The sequence below is a fragment of the Eucyclogobius newberryi genome, unplaced genomic scaffold (assembly GCF_026437365.1).
Source record: "Eucyclogobius newberryi isolate DKJ021-1_F unplaced genomic scaffold, fEucNew1.0.hap1 SCAF_417, whole genome shotgun sequence".
In the NCBI taxonomy this organism is placed as follows: domain Eukaryota; kingdom Metazoa; phylum Chordata; class Actinopteri; order Gobiiformes; family Gobiidae; genus Eucyclogobius; species Eucyclogobius newberryi.
In genome coordinates this window covers 29,232-48,189 of record NW_027316076.1, presented here as the reverse complement: position 1 = coordinate 48,189, position 18,958 = coordinate 29,232, and the positions used below count along the sequence as shown (strand labels likewise).

Here is an 18,958-nt window from a genome sequence, read left to right as displayed (position 1 = left end):
AATCAAGTACAACTTAGTAGGCAGGCCTAGCTAAAAACTGGTTGTAGCCTATGCAAGTCAAAACAACACTGACACTCACTGTCACTATTATTTATCATCATTTTATTACTATTTATTTATTATGTTTATTACTCTAACTTTTTATACTCTACTGAACTATACTCAGTACCAGTGATTCTCATCTGAGGGGTTGGGGCTCAAAGATTTACTGGGGTCAGTGGTTATTAAAAACTAGATTGCTCAATTATAATGAAGGATTTCAAGTTAACTGCTTATACAAAAATATTTTTTTATAATTATTTCTAATTAACCATAAATCAATTATATTTTTACATATTTTATAGAAATATTTGACAGTAGCTTCACAAGTGGGAGAAGGATGTATCCAGGTACAATAGGGGTGACGGGGAGAAAAATATTTCCCTGCTTTAGTCCCAGTTAGTCCCGGTTTACTCACTGGAGGAGTTGTCATAGAGCTGGTGCGGCTGTTCGTCGCTGGAGTTGCTGTTGCCGAACAGGGCTTTGTAGTTGCTGTCCTCGTACCAATTGAGGCTTTTAATCTGCAGACCTCCTCCCTCTGGATGGCCACACACGATACGTGATACGGCCGAGTACAGCACGCTCGGGGACGACGTTGCGTTCTGTGTCAGGTACACAATCTCGTTCCTCAGGTCCAGCCATGACTTCATACCTGCCAGCTGGGCACAGACACACAAGGCGGAATGTGTAAACGCTGATGCATATTACATGTTATTATGAGCATTTTTTGACCTGAAAGGTTCCAAAGTTCTAGGTACCAACCAGGGAATAAAGAAAGGAAATATATGGCTTTTTTATTTAAGTGACAAGCAATAGGCATTTTTTCTGAAATTAAATAATAAAATACTTGAACATTTATTAACAATTTACTATGTAAGTCATAATTCATGCCAACCTCTGCATTTACAATATATAAAATTTAAAGAGAAACAAATTATTCATTGTCATTATATAATGACAGTATTTTTGTTGAGAGCATGTTGTAATTTGTTTAGAGCATGTTATAGTCATAACAAAGTCATATTATGTTATAGTCATAGTAAAAATAGCCCCCCCTAGTGCCATTTCTGTAGTCACCACATACAGATGGGAAAACAATTATCTGTTCCGGATACTTGCTGGCGCCTGTTTCGGGCATGTTCCACCGGGAAGAGACCCCGGGGAAGACCCAGGACACGCTACTGCTGGTGCCCAGAGTCAGGACTAAACATGTGCCGGCCTCCTGCTGGTGCCAGAGTCAGGACTAAACATGTGCCGGCCTCCTGCTGGTGCCAGAGTCAGGACTAAACATGTGCCGGCCTCCTGCTGGAGCCAGAGTCAGGACTAAACATGTGCCGGCCTCCTGCTGGTGCCAGAGTCAGGACTAAACATGTCCGGCCTCCTGCTGGTGCCAGAGTCAGGACTAAACATGTGCCGGCCTCCTGCTGGAGCCAGAGTCAGGACTAAACATGTGCCGGCCTCCTGCTGGAGCCAGAGTCAGGACTAAACATGTGCCGGCCTCCTGCTGGTGCCAGAGTCAGGACTAAACATGGACCGGCCTCCTGCTGGAGCCAGAGTCAGGACTAAACATGGACCGGCCTCCTGCTGGTGCCCAGAGTCAGGACTAAACATGGACCGGCCTCCTGCTGGTGCCAGAGTCAGGACTAAACATGGACCGGCCTCCTGCTGGTATATGCCAAATGTACAATGAGGTGCACTTTAGTCAGCGCCATGTTTGATCCAATATGGCCGACTTCCTGTATGACTTGGGGTGAGGTCATAATATTATTTTTTACATGTCCTCACATGATTTGGAGTGTCATATTTTTACGTTTTTTTTTAATTGTAGGTGGCTCTAGTGAGTCATTTTGCGTCATTCAATTTTTTAAACACCCCCAAAAAATGTTTTTCACCAATCCTGAATTTTGGGTAAAACATGTTTTGGACTTTTCGTTAACGTTCAGGGGGTCAAAATTGGGGGGGGGTTTGGGAGAGAAAAACAATAACGGAAACTTGTCATATTGTGCCCGGTAACAAATGTTTCAGTTGTCTAAGACAAATAAATTGTCGTTTATGAATTTTTAAAAGCTAGTTTATTAGTTAGCCACTACATTTGCATATCAATGCGTTCAGCTTTAAAATCTCCACAAACGCTACATCAAAATTTTCCCCCAATTTTTTTTTCAAGAAACGTAGATTTTTTGAAATTTTCCATAAATCACGATTTTGTTAAAAAATCACTATGACCATACCATAACAACATATCGGCTTCAGATTTAAAAACACTACATTGCTCATGAACACTGACACGGGCAAAGCCTCAGTCTTAATTCTGTTAGATCTGATGCTGCTTTTGACACTGTCGATCATGGGATCCTCTTACAGAGACTAGAGGACTGGGTGGGCATCACTGGCACTGCCCTAAACTGATTAAGGTCCTATCTGGAAGACAGGAAGTACTTTGTTGAAATTGGTAGCTGTGTCTCAGACCACATGACCCTGACCTGTGTGCCCCAAGGGTCAGTCCTGGGTCCCCTTCTGTTCAACCTCTACATGCTGCCGTTAGGTCAGTTGATAAGCAGTGAAAATGTGTCCTATCACAATTATGCAGACGCCACTCAGATCTATGTTTCACTGTCAGGTGAATATGGACCAGTGGATTCACTCTGTCACTGCATCCAACAGATCAGTGTGTGGATGCAAAACAACTTTCCAGCTGAACTCAGACAAGACTGAAATAATCGGTTTTGGCCCACAGAAACAAAGAGAAAGTGTTAGCGGTCACCTCCAGAGTCTCACTCTGAACCCTACAAATCAAGTTAGAAATCTGGGGGTAATAATGGACTCAGACTTGAACTTTAAGAGCCACATCAAATCAATAACATCAGCAGCTTTTTACCATCTAAAAAACATTGCCAAAAACCAAAAATATAGTGTCTAATCCAGATTTAGAGAGACTTATCCATGCGTTTGTCTCCAGTAGATTAGACTACTGTAACGGCCTGCTCACTGGTCTCTCCAAACGAGCTGTAAAACAGCTGCAGTACATCCAGAACGCTGCTGCTCGGGTCCTGACTAGAACCAGGAAGTACGATCACATTAGTCCTGTTCTCAGGTCTCTGCATTGCCCCCTGTGGCTCAGAGAATAGACTTTAAAGCAGCTCAGCTTGTGTACAAGTCTCTCCATGGCCTAGCACCAAAGTACATCTTGGATATGTTAGTGCCATATGAACCATCTCGGACTCTGAGGACCTCAGGGACCGGCCTCCTGCTGGTGCCCAGAGTCAGGACTCAACATGGGGAATCTGCGTTTCAGTTTTATGCAGCTAAAATCTGGAAAAGGCTTCTACTCTGACAATGTTCAAATCTTAGCTAAAAACAGTTTTGTTTAGCTGTGCATATGACTGAAAGGATTTTTCTTTGCACTCTTCTCTTTTATGTTTGTGATTTCATTAGTTTAGACAATCAGTTGGATTGATTTAAAAGGGAGTTGGACTCCGAAACACGTTGGACGTGTAAAAGTACGTACAATCAGTTGGACTGATTTAAAAATGATTTAAAAAGGAGTTGGACTCCGAAAACACGTTACCCTTTGTGGCTAGGTGTTTTTTATTTTTATTTTGTTAATTTTATTGTATTTCTGTTTCTGTAATTTCTCTGTGATTTTAATGCATTTTTCCTGCTGTATGAAGCACTTTGAATAGCCCTGTGTATGGGTTATGTGTCTTGAGGCCAACTGTGAAGTGTTTTCTAAGAAAATTGTAGGAGAAAAGGCCAAAAGTACGAAAGGTGCACTTTTGGCAGTGCCGTGTTTGATCCAATATGGCCGACTTCCTGTTTGACTTAGGGTGGGGTCTTAATATTATTTTTTACATGTCTTCACATGAACTATTTTTGGAGTGAGCGTCATATTTTTACTGCCACCTTTTTTTGGCCGTTAATGTTAATATGTTAATTGATTTTTGAGGTGGCACTACTGAGCCGAATTTTAACACGAAACCTTCACTCAAAATTAGAACTCACGGAGTTCTAATTTTCTCTAATTTTCTCATTTTTTTTTTATTAGAACTCACGGAGTTCTAATTTTCGATACCGCTCACTAGCATATCCGTCCTTGTTTACTACTTTATTTTTGCGTTTTTCCAGCCCCCGGATAAAATATTAATAAGTCCTTCACCGGGAAGATTCTCGTTCTTCGACTCGGGCCTAATAATAATAAGAAAACAGGCGAGAACAATGACTCCTCACATTCCATCAAATTAATTCTGAATAAATTGTGCAAATCACTAAAATAAAATGAGTGATTGTGATCTCCCTAGTCTGAGATTGTCCTGAGTAGTAGAAGAGGAGTCCTCCGGAGCCAAGACTGTAAATCCTAGTCAGGATTGAAAACCTGTGAGGAAGAGTGAGAGCTGACTCAAGTGATCTATGTGCAGTGTGACATCATCAAGACAAAGCTCCTGCGTTTGTTAATGTGAGTGAGCCAGCAAACGTCATCTTTATTCTTAAGGAAACAGGAAGTCCGCCACCACAAAGCGCAGCATCAGCTTTTATTGGGAAGGAGAAGTGGCTGTAGCTGGTTTTGTTGTTGCACTTTGGACTAGTTCATTAGATTTGATCAAAATGAATTAGAAAATATGCAGAACAAAAACGTCAAACCAAAAACTCCGTCAATCGACACCAATCGAATCTGCCCAGGTCTTGCTTATCCGAACATGCCTAATTTCATGTTCAAACAAGGGCTAAACTATTCTTGCTGTAGTGGCAGAGATATTTTTATGTGGCATAAAAATAGTAGTGGCAGGAAACAGACAGTGCTATTCTGCATTATTCACTCCATAATTTTCTGGTGAAAATCTTACTTGCTTGATGTCATGTTATTGCTTTGTTTTGTACATAAACTGTTTATGTACCGATGTACTGTTTTTAGTATGAACTCTTGTTTTTCATTTTATCTTCTTTTCCGTCATGTTTCTGTAGTTCTTGTGTTTATGTGTTCAACCAGAGTTCTATTTCATCCCTCCTGACCGCCAGAGGCGGTGCATAAAGCACTGGATGATCATCATCACAGGTCAAGAATTAATAACAAAACTAAAAAAGTCACAGTTGACCTCCCGGTGGCTCACGTGAGTCTATATAGGTAAAGTGACACCGGCAGCTAAGTCCCTTTTCACCTTCTCGCATGCATGTTGTATATTTTACGCTAATATATTGCCATTTCAACAAATTTGGGTTTGTTTTGCTGCTTTATTCTGTTAGTCTTGTGACTGTTGTACAGTCGGTGCTGCAAGATCGCTCGTGTCTGGTAAGTTATCCCTTTAATGCATTTTGCCGTAGCCGCTCGGTAGATTTTTGTTGCATTTTAAACCCGTACAACCATACTCGGTTTTCTATTTTTCCGTGATCCGTTTGTTTGGGTTTACGGATACAGCCACAGGGCTTTATATTCTTCTAACTATAGCCGTGTTCGGGTTATTAGTTCTGAACTGCTTTAATTGAATGGTTTTGACCATTGTTTTCAGCTGGTTACACACCATTGGTGGCGTATTCGGCTCTACTTGGGTGGTTACCTGTAGCTGGTTTTATGTTTATATTGGGTTACTAGTGGCGTTCTCAGCTCAACCTGATCATGCAGTGTCTCCCTCACATAGGGGGTCATTTGTGGCGTTCACTGCTCACCCTGACCCCGCTGCACCCCTCTTACCGGGGTAGAGGGTTTGTATTATAGAGTCGCTAGTGGCGTTCCGCTCAACCTATTGGACTCCTGTGACATAATGCTAGAGTCCCTGTGTTGCCGGTCCTGCCTGGCGCCGCTGGAGCCTGATGATGGGCCTGATCTCTGCCCTTCTAGTCTGGGAGTGGATCATCTTCGGGAAGCACTCTCCGATGATGCTTTCTCCAACTGTTCCGTTATGCCCCGTTCTGTGCGTGTGGTGGCGCGCTTGGCTGCTTTCGCAGACGCTTCAGACTGGTTGTTTGTGGCGCCTCCAAGTCAATTACCAGCTGGCCAGACTGGGGACGGCAAGCGGCAGTCCACGGCTACTCAAGGCGGCCCCCCATTTAAGAAAAATAGGGGCTCCTGGAAATTAGCGGCACAAGTGCGCACGCTAACATCTGAACTAGCCCAAATGCAGGCCGTTATCCAGAATCTCCAGACTGACGCCAGTTGGGTGGTGGCACAACGGCAGGAGGGGCATGATACAGCCTCAGCGTATGATGATGTCATATCTGTGGCTGCTTCAGACACTCAGTTTCAGCTGGAGTCTGACCGTCTGAGCGCCAGAGTATATGAATCTGGCTCACTAGCCTCTGCTGGCTCTCAGCCCGACAGTGATGACACTGTCACAGCTCCTATACGGACGGCACTTTCCCGCTTGAAGCTGGATGTTCCACGGGATGAGGCAGCACCCTCTAGCGCCTTCTTTCGGCATTGGGAACTCCTTATCTCATTTGATGCTGGGCCTGTCCGTTTCCCTTGAGACGGTTCCGGTGGTCAACCAGACCAACTTGGGCTGGTTGACGCCTCCTTGCAGGCTTTCACCCTCATGTCAAGGGAACTAGGGCGTCTGCTCTCATCATCAGTGCAAGCTCGCCGCCAAGTGTGGCTGGCACAGTCTCCGCTCTGAGCTCTCTGAAGACCTTGAGGAGTGTTCCAGTTCTTCCTGGAGAACTTTTCAGCCCGGCCGCCCTGGAGGCTCTCGAGTGCACGGCCCAGGCTTGCCGTACACAGCAGCAGTTGGCAGGGCTTCATAGACAGGGGGTCTCGCCGACTGGCTCAGGCTGCCCCTCCGGAGGGTATAGTCTGCAGTTCCACCACCAGCCTCCTGTTCATGGTTGGATCCGAATGACTCTTATTCAGGACCCGGCCCAGGCGCAGGCACTCTCTCGAAATGTTGGCTGTCAGACAAGTGCTTTAGACAATCTTCCCAAGCGACACAACAGTAGTTCACAACAGTAGACCTGAAGGATGCATATTTTCATGTCCCCATTGCACCTCCACATTGGAAGTTTCTCCACTTTGCTTTCTGGGGAGAACACTTCCAGTTCAGAGTCCTGCCATTCGGGCTTTCTCTGTCCCCTCGAGTGTTTACAAGGTGTGTCGCTGCAGCCTTGTCCCCCTTACAAGCCCAGGGGTTGCGGATTATGGCCTATCTGGACGACTGACTCATTTGTGCTCCCAGCCGCAAGCAGGCGCTTCGAGATACAGAGACGGTGCTCAGGCATGTGGCCAACTTGGGTCTGCGGGTGAACTTGGCAAAGAGCTGCCTGGTGCAGTCACAGGTAGCTACTTTCCTCTGGATGGTCCAATTCCCATACAGCGGCTGCATGCCCTTCGCCCAAGCGGGCAGAGGATATTCCTTTGACATGGGAATTCTCTTCCTTACGTCATGCTCCTAAGCCTCTTGGGTAAGCTGACTGCGGCTGTAGCGGCGGTTCGGCTGGGGCTGCAGTCTTTGCGCCCCTTCAGAAGTGGCTCAACGGCCTACACCTGGATCACAGGCAGCGGCAGCTACCCGTGTCTCCTCAGTGCCGGGTGTCTCTGTGCAGGTGGCGGAACGAAGCCTTTATGACGCAGGGCGTTCCACTGGGTCCTCTTCCTGCCCAACGGGAGATTGTCTACACCGACGCATCCCTCCCGGCGGATGGTGCAAGGGGCATAGTCCCAGAGGTAGAGCAGGCTTCACATCAATGTGCTAGAGTTCTTGGCTGTTGAACAAGCGTCATTTCTTGCCACACCTGTGCGGTAGTTATGTGATCGTACAGTCCGACAACACCAGTGTGGTTTTTCACATAAACCAGGGTAGCACCGAAATATTTCCCTGTTTCTAAAGAGTGCCAGGCATTTGCGTCCGCCCGCCCGTTCTGCGGTCCTGCCCCTGATGCTGGAGGCGTTACGATCCCCTCCGTTTGAGCCTCTTTCGCAGATTGACCTTCAATGGCTTTCAATGAAGACTGCCTTCCTTCTGGCGATGGCCTCGGCGAAACGGGTGAGTGAGCTCCAGGCTTTGTCCGTGGCAGACTCCTATTTTCGTTGGCACTCCGACAACTCTGGTGTTTCCCTTTGGCCGAATATGGATTTTGTTCCAAAGGTGATTTTGCAGCATCTTGCGCACTGGATTGTTGGTGTAATCACAGAAGCCTATGCTCGACAGGGGCGACCGCTGCCTTCCGGGGTGAGGTGTCATTCCACAAGGGGGCTCTCAACTTAGTGGGCCGTAATGAATGGGGTGATGCAAGTGATAAACATCAAAAACTACAACAACAACAAAAAATGTTTTTTTTTTTTTAAATCATACAATTCATCATACAGAGGCAAACAAAAGAGGGGAGTTGCAATTTTTATTTCAAACTCAAAAATGTTGAATGAACAGAGTTTTGAATGTAAAGACAAAGCGCAGATATGTACTGGTTAAAGGAACTATCAAAAGGAAATATTTTTTACACTATTTAATGTGTATTCTCCCCCAAGGAGTGATATTCCCTTCTATACTGATATTATGGACCTCATTGTGAAGCACTCTGAGGGAACCCTAATTTGTGGCAGCAATTGGAAGCTTTGCATTCAACCTACATTAGACGTGTCAATCTCAAGAGGCACTGGAAGAAAAACAAATAGCAAATTCCACAAACGATTGAAGAATGTAGGTTTGTGTTGAGACAAACTGGAGAAACGAGAATAAATTATGTTAAAAATAAGCAGAAGGCGCCATGGAGAAATAATGATTCTGTCAGGGCACAGAAAAGGGAGTGCTGCCGGGCCGAACGGAAATGGCGTAATTCAAAGTTCTAGGTTCAGAAAGAGATTTACAGAGAGAAGTTGTACATGTACAACCTCATTTTATGTAGGACTAGGGAAAGATATTTTTCTGAAATAATTGGAAGCTGCAGTAACAACCTGCGTGTCTTGTTTGCCACAGTAAACAGATTAGCAAACCCTCCAGCTCAGCTGCCGTTAGAACTAATTTCCACATCCAAGTGTAATGAGTTTACATTATTCTTTAATGACAATGGTCTTGACTAGAACCGGGAAGTACCATCACATTAGTCCTGTTCTCAGGCCTCTGCACTGGCTTCAGGCTCAGAGAATAGACTTTAAAGCAGTTTTGCTTGTGTACAAGTCTATCCATTGCCTAGCACCAAAGTACATCTTGGGCATGTTAATGCCATATGAACCATCTCGGACTCTGAGGACCTCAGGGACCGGTGACTCCTGCTGGTGCCAAAGTCAGGGCTAAACATGGACCGGCCTCCTGCTGGTGCCCAGAGTCAGGACTAAACAAGGGGTCTGCGTTTCAGTTTTATGCAGCTAAAATCTGGAACAGTCTTATTGAAGATGTGAGACAGGCTTCTACTCTGACAATGTTCAAATCTGTGCATATGACTGAAAGGATTCGCTTTGCACTCTTCTCTTTTATTTCTTAAACTGTTTTGTGATTTCTGTCATGTCTTTGTGCTTTTAATGCATTTTGTTCCTGCTGTGTGAAGCACTTTGAATTGCCTTGTGTACGAAATGTGCTCTACAAATAAACTTGCCTTGCCTCCCACAAGATAATGGTTCTTCTCTTTCCCATTTCCTTTTCATATATTTAGTAGCTCAGTAGTAGATCAAGGTTTTGTACCGAATAGAACTGAACTGAGATTTAAGGTCTGGTTTACAAAAGGTATAAAATGTTTTCACCAGATTGTAAAAGATTATCACATGAAAAGCAAGTAATGACCATTATAACCCTCTGAGATGTTTATCAAGGCTTATGAATCAGAACTTTCAAGGGGAATAATACCTAAATTGTATCAATGCATTTCCAATCTGGAAAGTTACTCTACATCCATATATCTTTTGAATAAGAAAGAGAATATAACCATGTTTTGACAGATAAAGAGTGGGAAAATGTGTGTCCTTTTCAGTGGAAGAGCTCAATGTCACATGTCATGAGGGAATTTAGTTGGAAAGAAGTCAAGTTTTTTCATAACTATGTCAAAGTTCTTATTATCCACAAGGAAATGCAGCTGTTGGAGAAACTGTGGCTCCAGGAGGCAGGACGTGTTTTGGGACTGTCCTGTCACTCGAAAGTATTGGACTGAAATCAAGACTGCAGACTGTTTTTGACATTTCCATCCCTCTTAATTTTAGAACTATGTACTTGGGTCTCAAAACTGCCGTGGACACAATGAATGGATACCTATGGAATGTACTTTTGGCGGCAAGATTAAATAAAATCACAAAGAAATTTAATTAAACTGTGTGTGCGGCTTCTGTAATCATTGCTTTATTGTCCAGTCGTCTGTGTCCTAGTTAGAGCACGTGTCCCGACTGGATCCCCCCCTCTCGTCCCCTGCATCCCCCCCTCTCGTCCCCCGCCTGTCCCTTAATCACTGCGGGGCCCTTGCATTTGCCCCGAGTCCAGCTGGGTCTGGGCTCCACAAACACATGAAGAGCTTGCAGCAGTGGACAGGAGCCAGATGAACCCGAGGACTCTTTGAACACTTCACTGTGTTCTTTACAAGAAAAGTTAGGAAATACAAGTCTGAGTCCAAGCTCGTGGCAAGCCAGTGATCTGGATACAGAAACGCAGGGGACTGCTCAGGGGCGCTGCAGCCCTCAAAAGGGAGAGTAGGGAATTTAACTACCTCTTTCGCGCTTTCACACTAAACAGAAATCCGTGCTTAATCCGTACAAATCAAGTCCTAGAGTAGCCCAAGATCTATGGCCATATTTCCAGTCGTTCTCTTGGAGCGGATCTACTCGGTCTGAATGTGTCTCCACTGTTTCAAAGGAAACATAGTGACCGGTTTATGTAACAAAGAAGAGATGTACGTACCATCTCCCAACTGCAAGAGAGCATGAGTTATATTTGGGAGACATCAGTGGCTCATGTAGAAGATCTTTGTCTCTGGACCCGATTCATGCTCAGTACGACTGGCACCAAGACCAGAGCAAGTCCAAATGTGCCTAAATAACCCGGGTCTCGGGTCGTCTAACTCGGGTCGTCTAATGGTCAAACTCGGGTCTAACTCAGGTTAGACCTAACTCAGGTCTAACCTCTAAATTATAACTTAGACTGGAATAAACCAAATGTGCATAATATGCCAGGGTTTTACTGATCAGATGAACGCATGGCTCTATAAAACCCTGACCTCCACAGCAAGCAGGCCCATGGTGTCCAGCAGGTTGTTGGTGGCCTGGGCTACTCGCTTGACGGCCACGGGGTCAGAGGTCACATCTCTCGGCTGATAAGAAGAACAACAGGATTAAGGATTAAGATATTCAATTTGTGCTTTAACAAATATGTAAATATGTATATGTGTATATTTCAAATTCCCCATAATTTGTGAACTTTAGTACACCTGTAATTCAGTTTCCAGGCCTTGCTATAGGTATAGATATAGCTATATAAAATATAATAAAAAGCATATAAATAATGAAGTGTGACCTTGACGGGTTTGAAGAAATCCAAGTTGTGCAAAAAAAGCTGTTCAGCAGCCTGCAACCAGGAGGGCGGTGCCGTGCAGATTTTGTCAGTGAGCGCTGATTGGATGTCAGGGCTAGAGATGGTGATGTAATTGCTCAGACTCTGTCCCCCGGGTTTGGAGGGACACAGATCAGTGAGGTGCACACCGAAGCCCTTCAGCAGGACCTAGGACCAGAGCATGAGACGCTGTGACTGCTGAAGAGGAAGAAGAATGCCAAGTTTCGACCTCTACAAACATACACTACATCAGATTCTCGGATTAGTTTAGACCATTGGATATAAAACAGGCAGGTTATGGGAGATGTTTGATTTTTTTCATGAATTGTGAGAATTTGTGAAGTGTTTTGATGCAGCTCCTCTGCAGAGCAGGACTGACCCACACTCTGTCCACATAGAGAGGACAGGAGAGGAGCAGGACTGACCCACACTCTGTCCACATAGAGAGGACAGGAGAGGAGCAGGACTGACCCACACTCTGTCCACATAGAGAGGACAGGAGAGGAGCAGGACTGACCCACACTCTGTCCACATAGAGAGGACAGGAGAGGAGCAGGACTGACCCACACTCTGTCCACATAGAGAGGACAGGAGAGGAGCAGGACTGACCCACACTCTGTCCACATAGAGAGGACAGGAGAGGAGCAGGACTGACCCACACTCTGTCCACATAGAGAGGACAGGAGAGGAGCAGGACTGACCCACACTCTGTCCACATAGAGAGGACAGGAGAGGAGCAGGACTGACCCACACTCTGTCCACATAGAGAGGACAGGAGAGGAGCAGGACTGACCCACACTCTGTCCACATAGAGAGGACAGGAGAGGAGCAGGACTGACCCACACTCTGTCCACATAGAGAGGACAGGAGAGGAGCAGGACTGACCCACACTCTGTCCACATAGAGAGGACAGGAGAGGAGCAGGACTGACCCACACTCTGTCCACATAGAGAGGACAGGAGAGGAGCAGGACTGACCCACACTCTGTCCACATAGAGAGGACAGGAGAGGAGCAGGACTGACCCACACTATGTCCACATAGTAGGCTTGTGTTCAAAATATTGATACGGCGTCACAGTATCGATATTTTTTGCGCACGCACACTCTTTAAAAATCATTTTTGGGTTTATACAAGGTGGAATAGTATTTTTTTTATGCTATTTGTGCCACGCTCCTCTCCGTCGAGGTGAGAAGGAGCTGTGGACCTGATCAGAAGCTGATCTATGCAGAAGATGCTGCTGCAGCATGTTCAGACCATGATAATTGTTTGGCCAGAAACATGCAATACTTTACTAGAATGTATTCCTTATACTTCTATTTGGATCAGTTGGTTGGATGTATGAAGTTATTAGAGCAGAATGGATTTATAAGTAAGTGCTTTATGGATAAACATGACATTTCATACATTTCTTATCCAGAGAAAAAACATTATCCATTTGGTACATTTTTAAGACCCTTTTTTCAAAAATGTATCGGGATACGTATCATAATGAGGGAATTGTATCGGAATATACATGTATCGGGATACGTATCGCGAGGGTCTTGGCAATACCCAGCCCTACCACACAGCAGAGGGGACAGGAGAGGAGCACACTGACCCACACAGCAGAGGGGACAGGAGAGGAGCACACTGACCCACACAGCAGAGAGGACAGGAGAGGAGCACACTGACCCACACAGCAGAGGGGACAGGAGAGGAGCACACTGACCCACACAGCAGAGGGGACAGGAGAGGAGCACACTGACCCACACAGCAGAGGGGACAGGAGAGGAGCACACTGACCCACACAGCAGAGGGGACAGGAGAGGAGCACACTGACCCACACAGCAGAGGGGACAGGAGAGGAGCAGGATTGACCCACACAGCAGAGGGGACAGGAGAGGAGCACGCTGACCCTCACAGCAGAGAGGACAGGAGAGGAGCACACTGACCCACACAGCAGAGGGGACAGGAGAGGAGCACACTGACCCACATAGCAGAGGGGACAGGAGAGGAGCAGGATTGACCCACATAGCAGAGGGGACAGGAGAGGAGCACACTGACCCACATAGCAGAGGGGACAGGAGAGGAGCAGGATTGACCCACACAGCAGAGGGGACAGGAGAGGAGCACACTGACCCTCACAGCAGAGAGGACAGGAGAGGAGCACACTGACCCACACAGCAGAGGGGACAGGAAAGGAGCAGGATTGACCCACACAGCAGAGGGGACAGGAGAGGAGCAGGATTGACCCTCACAGCAGAGAGGACAGGAGAGGAGCACACTGACCCACATAGCAGAGGGGACAGGAGAGGAGCACACTGACCCACATAGCAGAGGGGACAGGAGAGGAGCACACTGACCCACATAGCAGAGAGGACAGGAGAGGAGCAGGATTGACCCACATAGCAGAGGGGACAGGAGAGGAGCAGGATTGACCCTCACAGCAGAGAGGACAGGAGAGGAGCACACTGACCCACACAGCAGAGGGGACAGGAGAGGAGCAGGATTGACCCTCACAGCAGAGAGGACAGGAGAGGAGCACACTGACCCACACAGCAGAGGGGACAGGAGAGGAGCAGGATTGACCCACACAGCAGAGAGGACAGGAGAGGAGCACACTGACCCACACAGCAGAGGGGACAGGAGAGGAGCAGGATTGACCCACACAGCAGAGGGGACAGGAAAGGAGCAGGATTGACCCACACAGCAGAGGGGACAGGAGAGGAGCAGGATTGACCCTCACAGCAGAGAGGACAGGAGAGGAGCACACTGACCCACATAGCAGAGGGGACAGGAGAGGAGCACACTGACCCACATAGCAGAGGGGACAGGAGAGGAGCACACTGACCCACATAGCAGAGAGGACAGGAGAGGAGCAGGATTGACCCACATAGCAGAGGGGACAGGAGAGGAGCAGGATTGACCCTCACAGCAGAGAGGACAGGAGAGGAGCACACTGACCCACACAGCAGAGGGGACAGGAGAGGAGCAGGATTGACCCTCACAGCAGAGAGGACAGGAGAGGAGCACACTGACCCACACAGCAGAGGGGACAGGAGAGGAGCAGGATTGACCCACACAGCAGAGAGGACAGGAGAGGAGCACACTGACCCACACAGCAGAGGGGACAGGAGAGGAGCAGGATTGACCCACACAGCAGAGGGGACAGGAAAGGAGCAGGATTGACCCACACAGCAGAGGGGACAGGAGAGGAGCAGGATTGACCCTCACAGCAGAGAGGACAGGAGAGGAGCACACTGACCCACACAGCAGAGGGGACAGGAGAGGAGCAGGATTGACCCACACAGCAGAGGGGACAGGAAAGGAGCAGGATTGACCCACACAGCAGAGGGGACAGGAGAGGAGCAGGACTGATCCACGTGGAAATATAATTATCCTATTATTTGAAACAATTTTAAAAAGGTGGACTTTTCACAGATTCTAGTCTTCCAGGATCAGGTTGAACTCGGGTCCAGACCTGTCTTGGATCCACGCCTCGCCCGGCTCCACAGGCGCTTTTAGAGAAAAGAGAAGCAGGTGGGAGGAACACTATCAAGGATTACCTCACAACTGCAATTAGCCTTGATTATAGCGTATGTCCTAGAGGAGAGTTCTCAAGATAGATTCACTCTGCCAATGTGCCTTTTAGCAGAACACACGTACAGTGCCAGAGTAGCGGCGGTTTGGTAGTAGTACCTGGTTGAGGTTGACCGGAGCAGACAGGATCTGGTCCACAGTGGCCTGAGGTAAGGACGCGTTGATCTTCAGAAAGTGGCTCATGGTCTCCTCCTCCTGCAGGAAGTGCTTCAGAGGGAACCCTGGACCACACGAGGAGAGACCATCTCATCAAGTCCAAATGAAGAATTAACAAGCACAAAACAGGTCCTAAACCAGGACTAAACCAGGACTAAACCAAGACTAAACCAGGACTACATCAAGACTAAACCAAGACTACATCAAGACTAAACCAAGACTAAACCAGGACTACATCAAGACTAAACCAAGACTAAACCAGGACTAAACCAAGACTAAACCAAGACTAAACCAGGACTAAACCAGGACTAAACCAAGACTAAACCAAGACTAAACCAAGACTAAACCAAGACTACATCAAGACTAAAACCAAGACTAAACCAGGACTAAACAAAGACTACATCAAGACTAAACCAGAACTAAACCAGGACAAAACCAGGACAAAACCAGGACTAAATCAAGACTAAATCAGGACTAAACCAAGACTAAACCAGGACTACATCAAGACTAAACCAGAACTAAACCAGGACAAAACCAGGACAAAACCAGGACTAAATCAAGACTAAATCAGGACTAAACCAAGACTAAACCAGGACTACATCAAGACTAAACCAGAACTAAACCAGGACAAAACCAGGACAAAACCAGGACTAAATCAAGACTAAATCAGGACTACATCAAGACTAAAACCAAGACTAAACCAGGACTAAACCAAGACTACATCAAGACTACATCAAGACTAAACCAGAACTAAACCAGGACAAAACCAGGACAAAACCAGGACTAAATCAGGACTAAACCAAGACTAAACCAGGACTAAACAAAGACTAAACCAGGACTAAACCAAGACTACATCAAGACTAAACCAGTACTAAACCAAGACTACATCAAGACTAAACCAAGACTAAACCAGGACTAAACCAAGACTAAACCAAGACTACATCAAGACTAAACCAGGACTAAACCAAGACTAAACCAAGACTAAACCAAGACTAAACCAAGACTAAACCAAGACTAAACCAAGACTAAACCAGGACAAAACCAGGACTAAATAAAGACTATATCAAGACTAAACCGGGACTAAAGGCCTGGGATAGTCCTCGGTTCAGCAGGACTAAGTGGGACTGAATGATCCGATCTAACCAAAGACCTTACCTCGGGAGTGCATTGTTTTGCATGTATTTATTTATTTTTTTAGAAATTAGTTTCTAGTCCAATAGAAAAGCAATAATGGCTGTTGCTAAGCAGAGTTAAGAGTAAAGAGTTAAGAGTTGGCTCAGCCTCTGATTGGCCCAACAGCAGCTTCATTGTACTTGAGTATTTACTAGACTTTAAATCCCACAACCTTGTTACCAAACGGTTGTCTAGTCCTGGTTTGGACTGGATTAAGTCCATGTTAAGCACTTTGTTTAGACCTGGTTTAGTCTTGATTTATTTAATCAAAGCAGGCACTTTGCAGGAAGGTACGAGTTTGAGTGAAACATTCTTGTACTAGGCCTAGTAAAAGCAGTACTTTTGTAGTAATAATACTGCAGTTGTGAAGTTGTGAAGAGAGTAGAGTTGCAGTAGTTGTCCATGTACGAGTGCGTGGATGTCCCTCTGGTCCGCAGTATCACAGGAGTCTGGTTACAGCTCTTTGTCACACTCTTAGCCTCATTTAACTCCCACAAAAGAGTTTCAGAGTGAAACTGAGGCAGGACCAGAACAAATGTACAGGATCACAGTTTAAGACAAGGTTAGGAAAGGAGGAGGGGTGGAGAGAGGGGCCAAGGAAGGAAGAGAAGGAGAGGAGTTAGGGGAAGATGCGAAGAAAGGAGGTTAAAGCTCAGGTCCTAGCTCTGGTAGAGCAACAGACGTCACCCAAACATAACTCATAGTTTCATGATAAATCGTAGCTGAATTATACTCTTTATTCATTGGACCAAAATCCCCTCAGGGTGTGCCTCAAACCCCTTAAGATAAGATAAGATAATCCTTTATTGTCCACACATGGGGAAGTTTCGTTGTTACAATGCAGTAGATGCAGGGGGAAAGGACTGGTAACTTATAAGAAGTTTCAAAAAAACAAATACACTACAGACAGAGGAGACCGGCCTGCTCCAAAACGAACCAGAAACAAGCCACAGGATGTGGAGGGGACAACGAGGACAACAAAGGTAGACAGGGTTAGGAAGCAAGGTTAGGAGGGGAAGAGAAGGGCTTGGAAAGGAGGCGAGATGACAAGGGGAGGGACAATGACTACTGAGGCGTACTTAGGAGATGAGATTGGAAGGAGCAGAGGGGGGGAGGAAAGAGGAAGTGACTTAGTAAGGACATGAGGAGAGGAGGGAAGTAGGTGAGATTAAGAAACAAGGAAGGAGACGAGGAAGCAATCTTAAATACTGAAAGGTTTAGTCCAAGTGTAAACCTACTGTAACCTTACTCCTGGTTCAGTCCAAGTGTAGGCCTGCGTTAACCTTAGTCATGGTTCAGTCCAAGTGTAGGCCTACGTTAACCTTAGTCCTATATTGCCTTTGAAATAACCTTTTTCCACATGAGTTGTGCCCTATTATTCTCACAAACTCCAACTGAGGGTGAGGGAGTTTAGGACGACAGCTGAACAAACAAGCAGATTTACCCTCTTTACTGAGGGGCTAACCACTCTGCCACAGGAACACAGGGAGAACAGGAGACAGGCTTAGCCTCAGACAAGCCTCGAGTAAGACTAGAATTGTACAAATAAATCTGATGCGTTTATTTCCGTTACGCATGCGAAACGGAATCAAAATCTAATTAGCCTCACCTCAGATTAACTCAATTTTGTGTTTTGCCCATTGATTCACTCTGACTTTTTAGCAAGTTGTTCCCCTCGTAAGCAGCCACGGTCCCCCCTGTAAGCGGCCACGGCCCCCCCCGTAAGCAGCCACGACCCCCCCCCGTAAGCAGCCACGGCCCCCCCCCGTAAGCAGCCACGGCCCCCCCCCCGTAAGCAGCCACGGCCCCCCCCCGTAAGCAGCCACGGCCCCCCCCGTAAGCAGCCACGGTCCCCCCCGTAAAGCAGCCACGGTCCCCCCCGTAAGCAGCCTCGTTCCCCCCGTAAGCAGCCACGGTCCCCCCCGTAAGCAGCCACGGTCCCACCGTAAGCAGCCTCGGTCCCCACCGTAAGCAGCCTCGGTCCCCACCGTAAGCAGCCTCGGTCCCCACCGTAAGCAGCCTCGGTCCCCCCGTTCTTCCCCCCGTAAGCAGCCATGGTCCCCGCGTAAGCAGCCACGGTCCCCCCGTAAGCAGCCACGGTCCCCCCGTAAGCGCAGGCGACTGATGCAGTGAGATGATGTGGAAAGACAAATCCCGTGGTCATGGAAAAGATGTGAGTGTGTTTGAGAAGAGTCAAATCATTGACATCAATCATCAATCAGAGAAAACATCTGCAGAGAAGAATAAACTAATGTACTTTAGATCTGAACCCCACTCTGTCACTGAGCTACTGCCACCCCAATGTATGCTGTGATTAAAGCTGAAGGCGTTTCACCAAATATTAGAGCGTAGGCCCTTTTTCGGTCAGGATAGTGTAACAAACTCCTCTCCTTGAACCGACACCTTAACGTGGCGGAGGGGTTTGAGCGCCCGAATGGGAGCTATGTTGTCGGGGGCTTCAAGCCCCTGGTAGGGTCTCCCAAGGCAAACAGGTCCTAGGTGACGGGTCAGACAAAGATCGGTTCAGAAGCCCCCTATGATGAGTAAAAGAACAAGGCCGTTT

At 46.7% G+C, this 18,958-nt stretch overlaps 1 protein-coding gene across 1 annotated transcript in view; it reads right to left on the bottom strand.

The window, feature by feature from the left end:
• Positions 1-18,958, bottom strand: part of LOC140379560 (phospholipid-transporting ATPase ABCA1-like) — a 41,515-nt gene that overhangs the window by 7,165 nt on the left and 15,392 nt on the right. Inside the window, exons 6-9 of the mRNA XM_072464232.1 lie at positions 15,166-15,287; positions 11,451-11,654; positions 11,155-11,247; positions 458-698 (exon numbers count right to left, since the gene is read on the bottom strand). Of these exons, the coding sequence (XP_072320333.1) occupies positions 458-698; positions 11,155-11,247; positions 11,451-11,654; positions 15,166-15,287 (660 nt within the window). The remainder of the gene's footprint in view (positions 1-457; positions 699-11,154; positions 11,248-11,450; positions 11,655-15,165; positions 15,288-18,958) is intronic.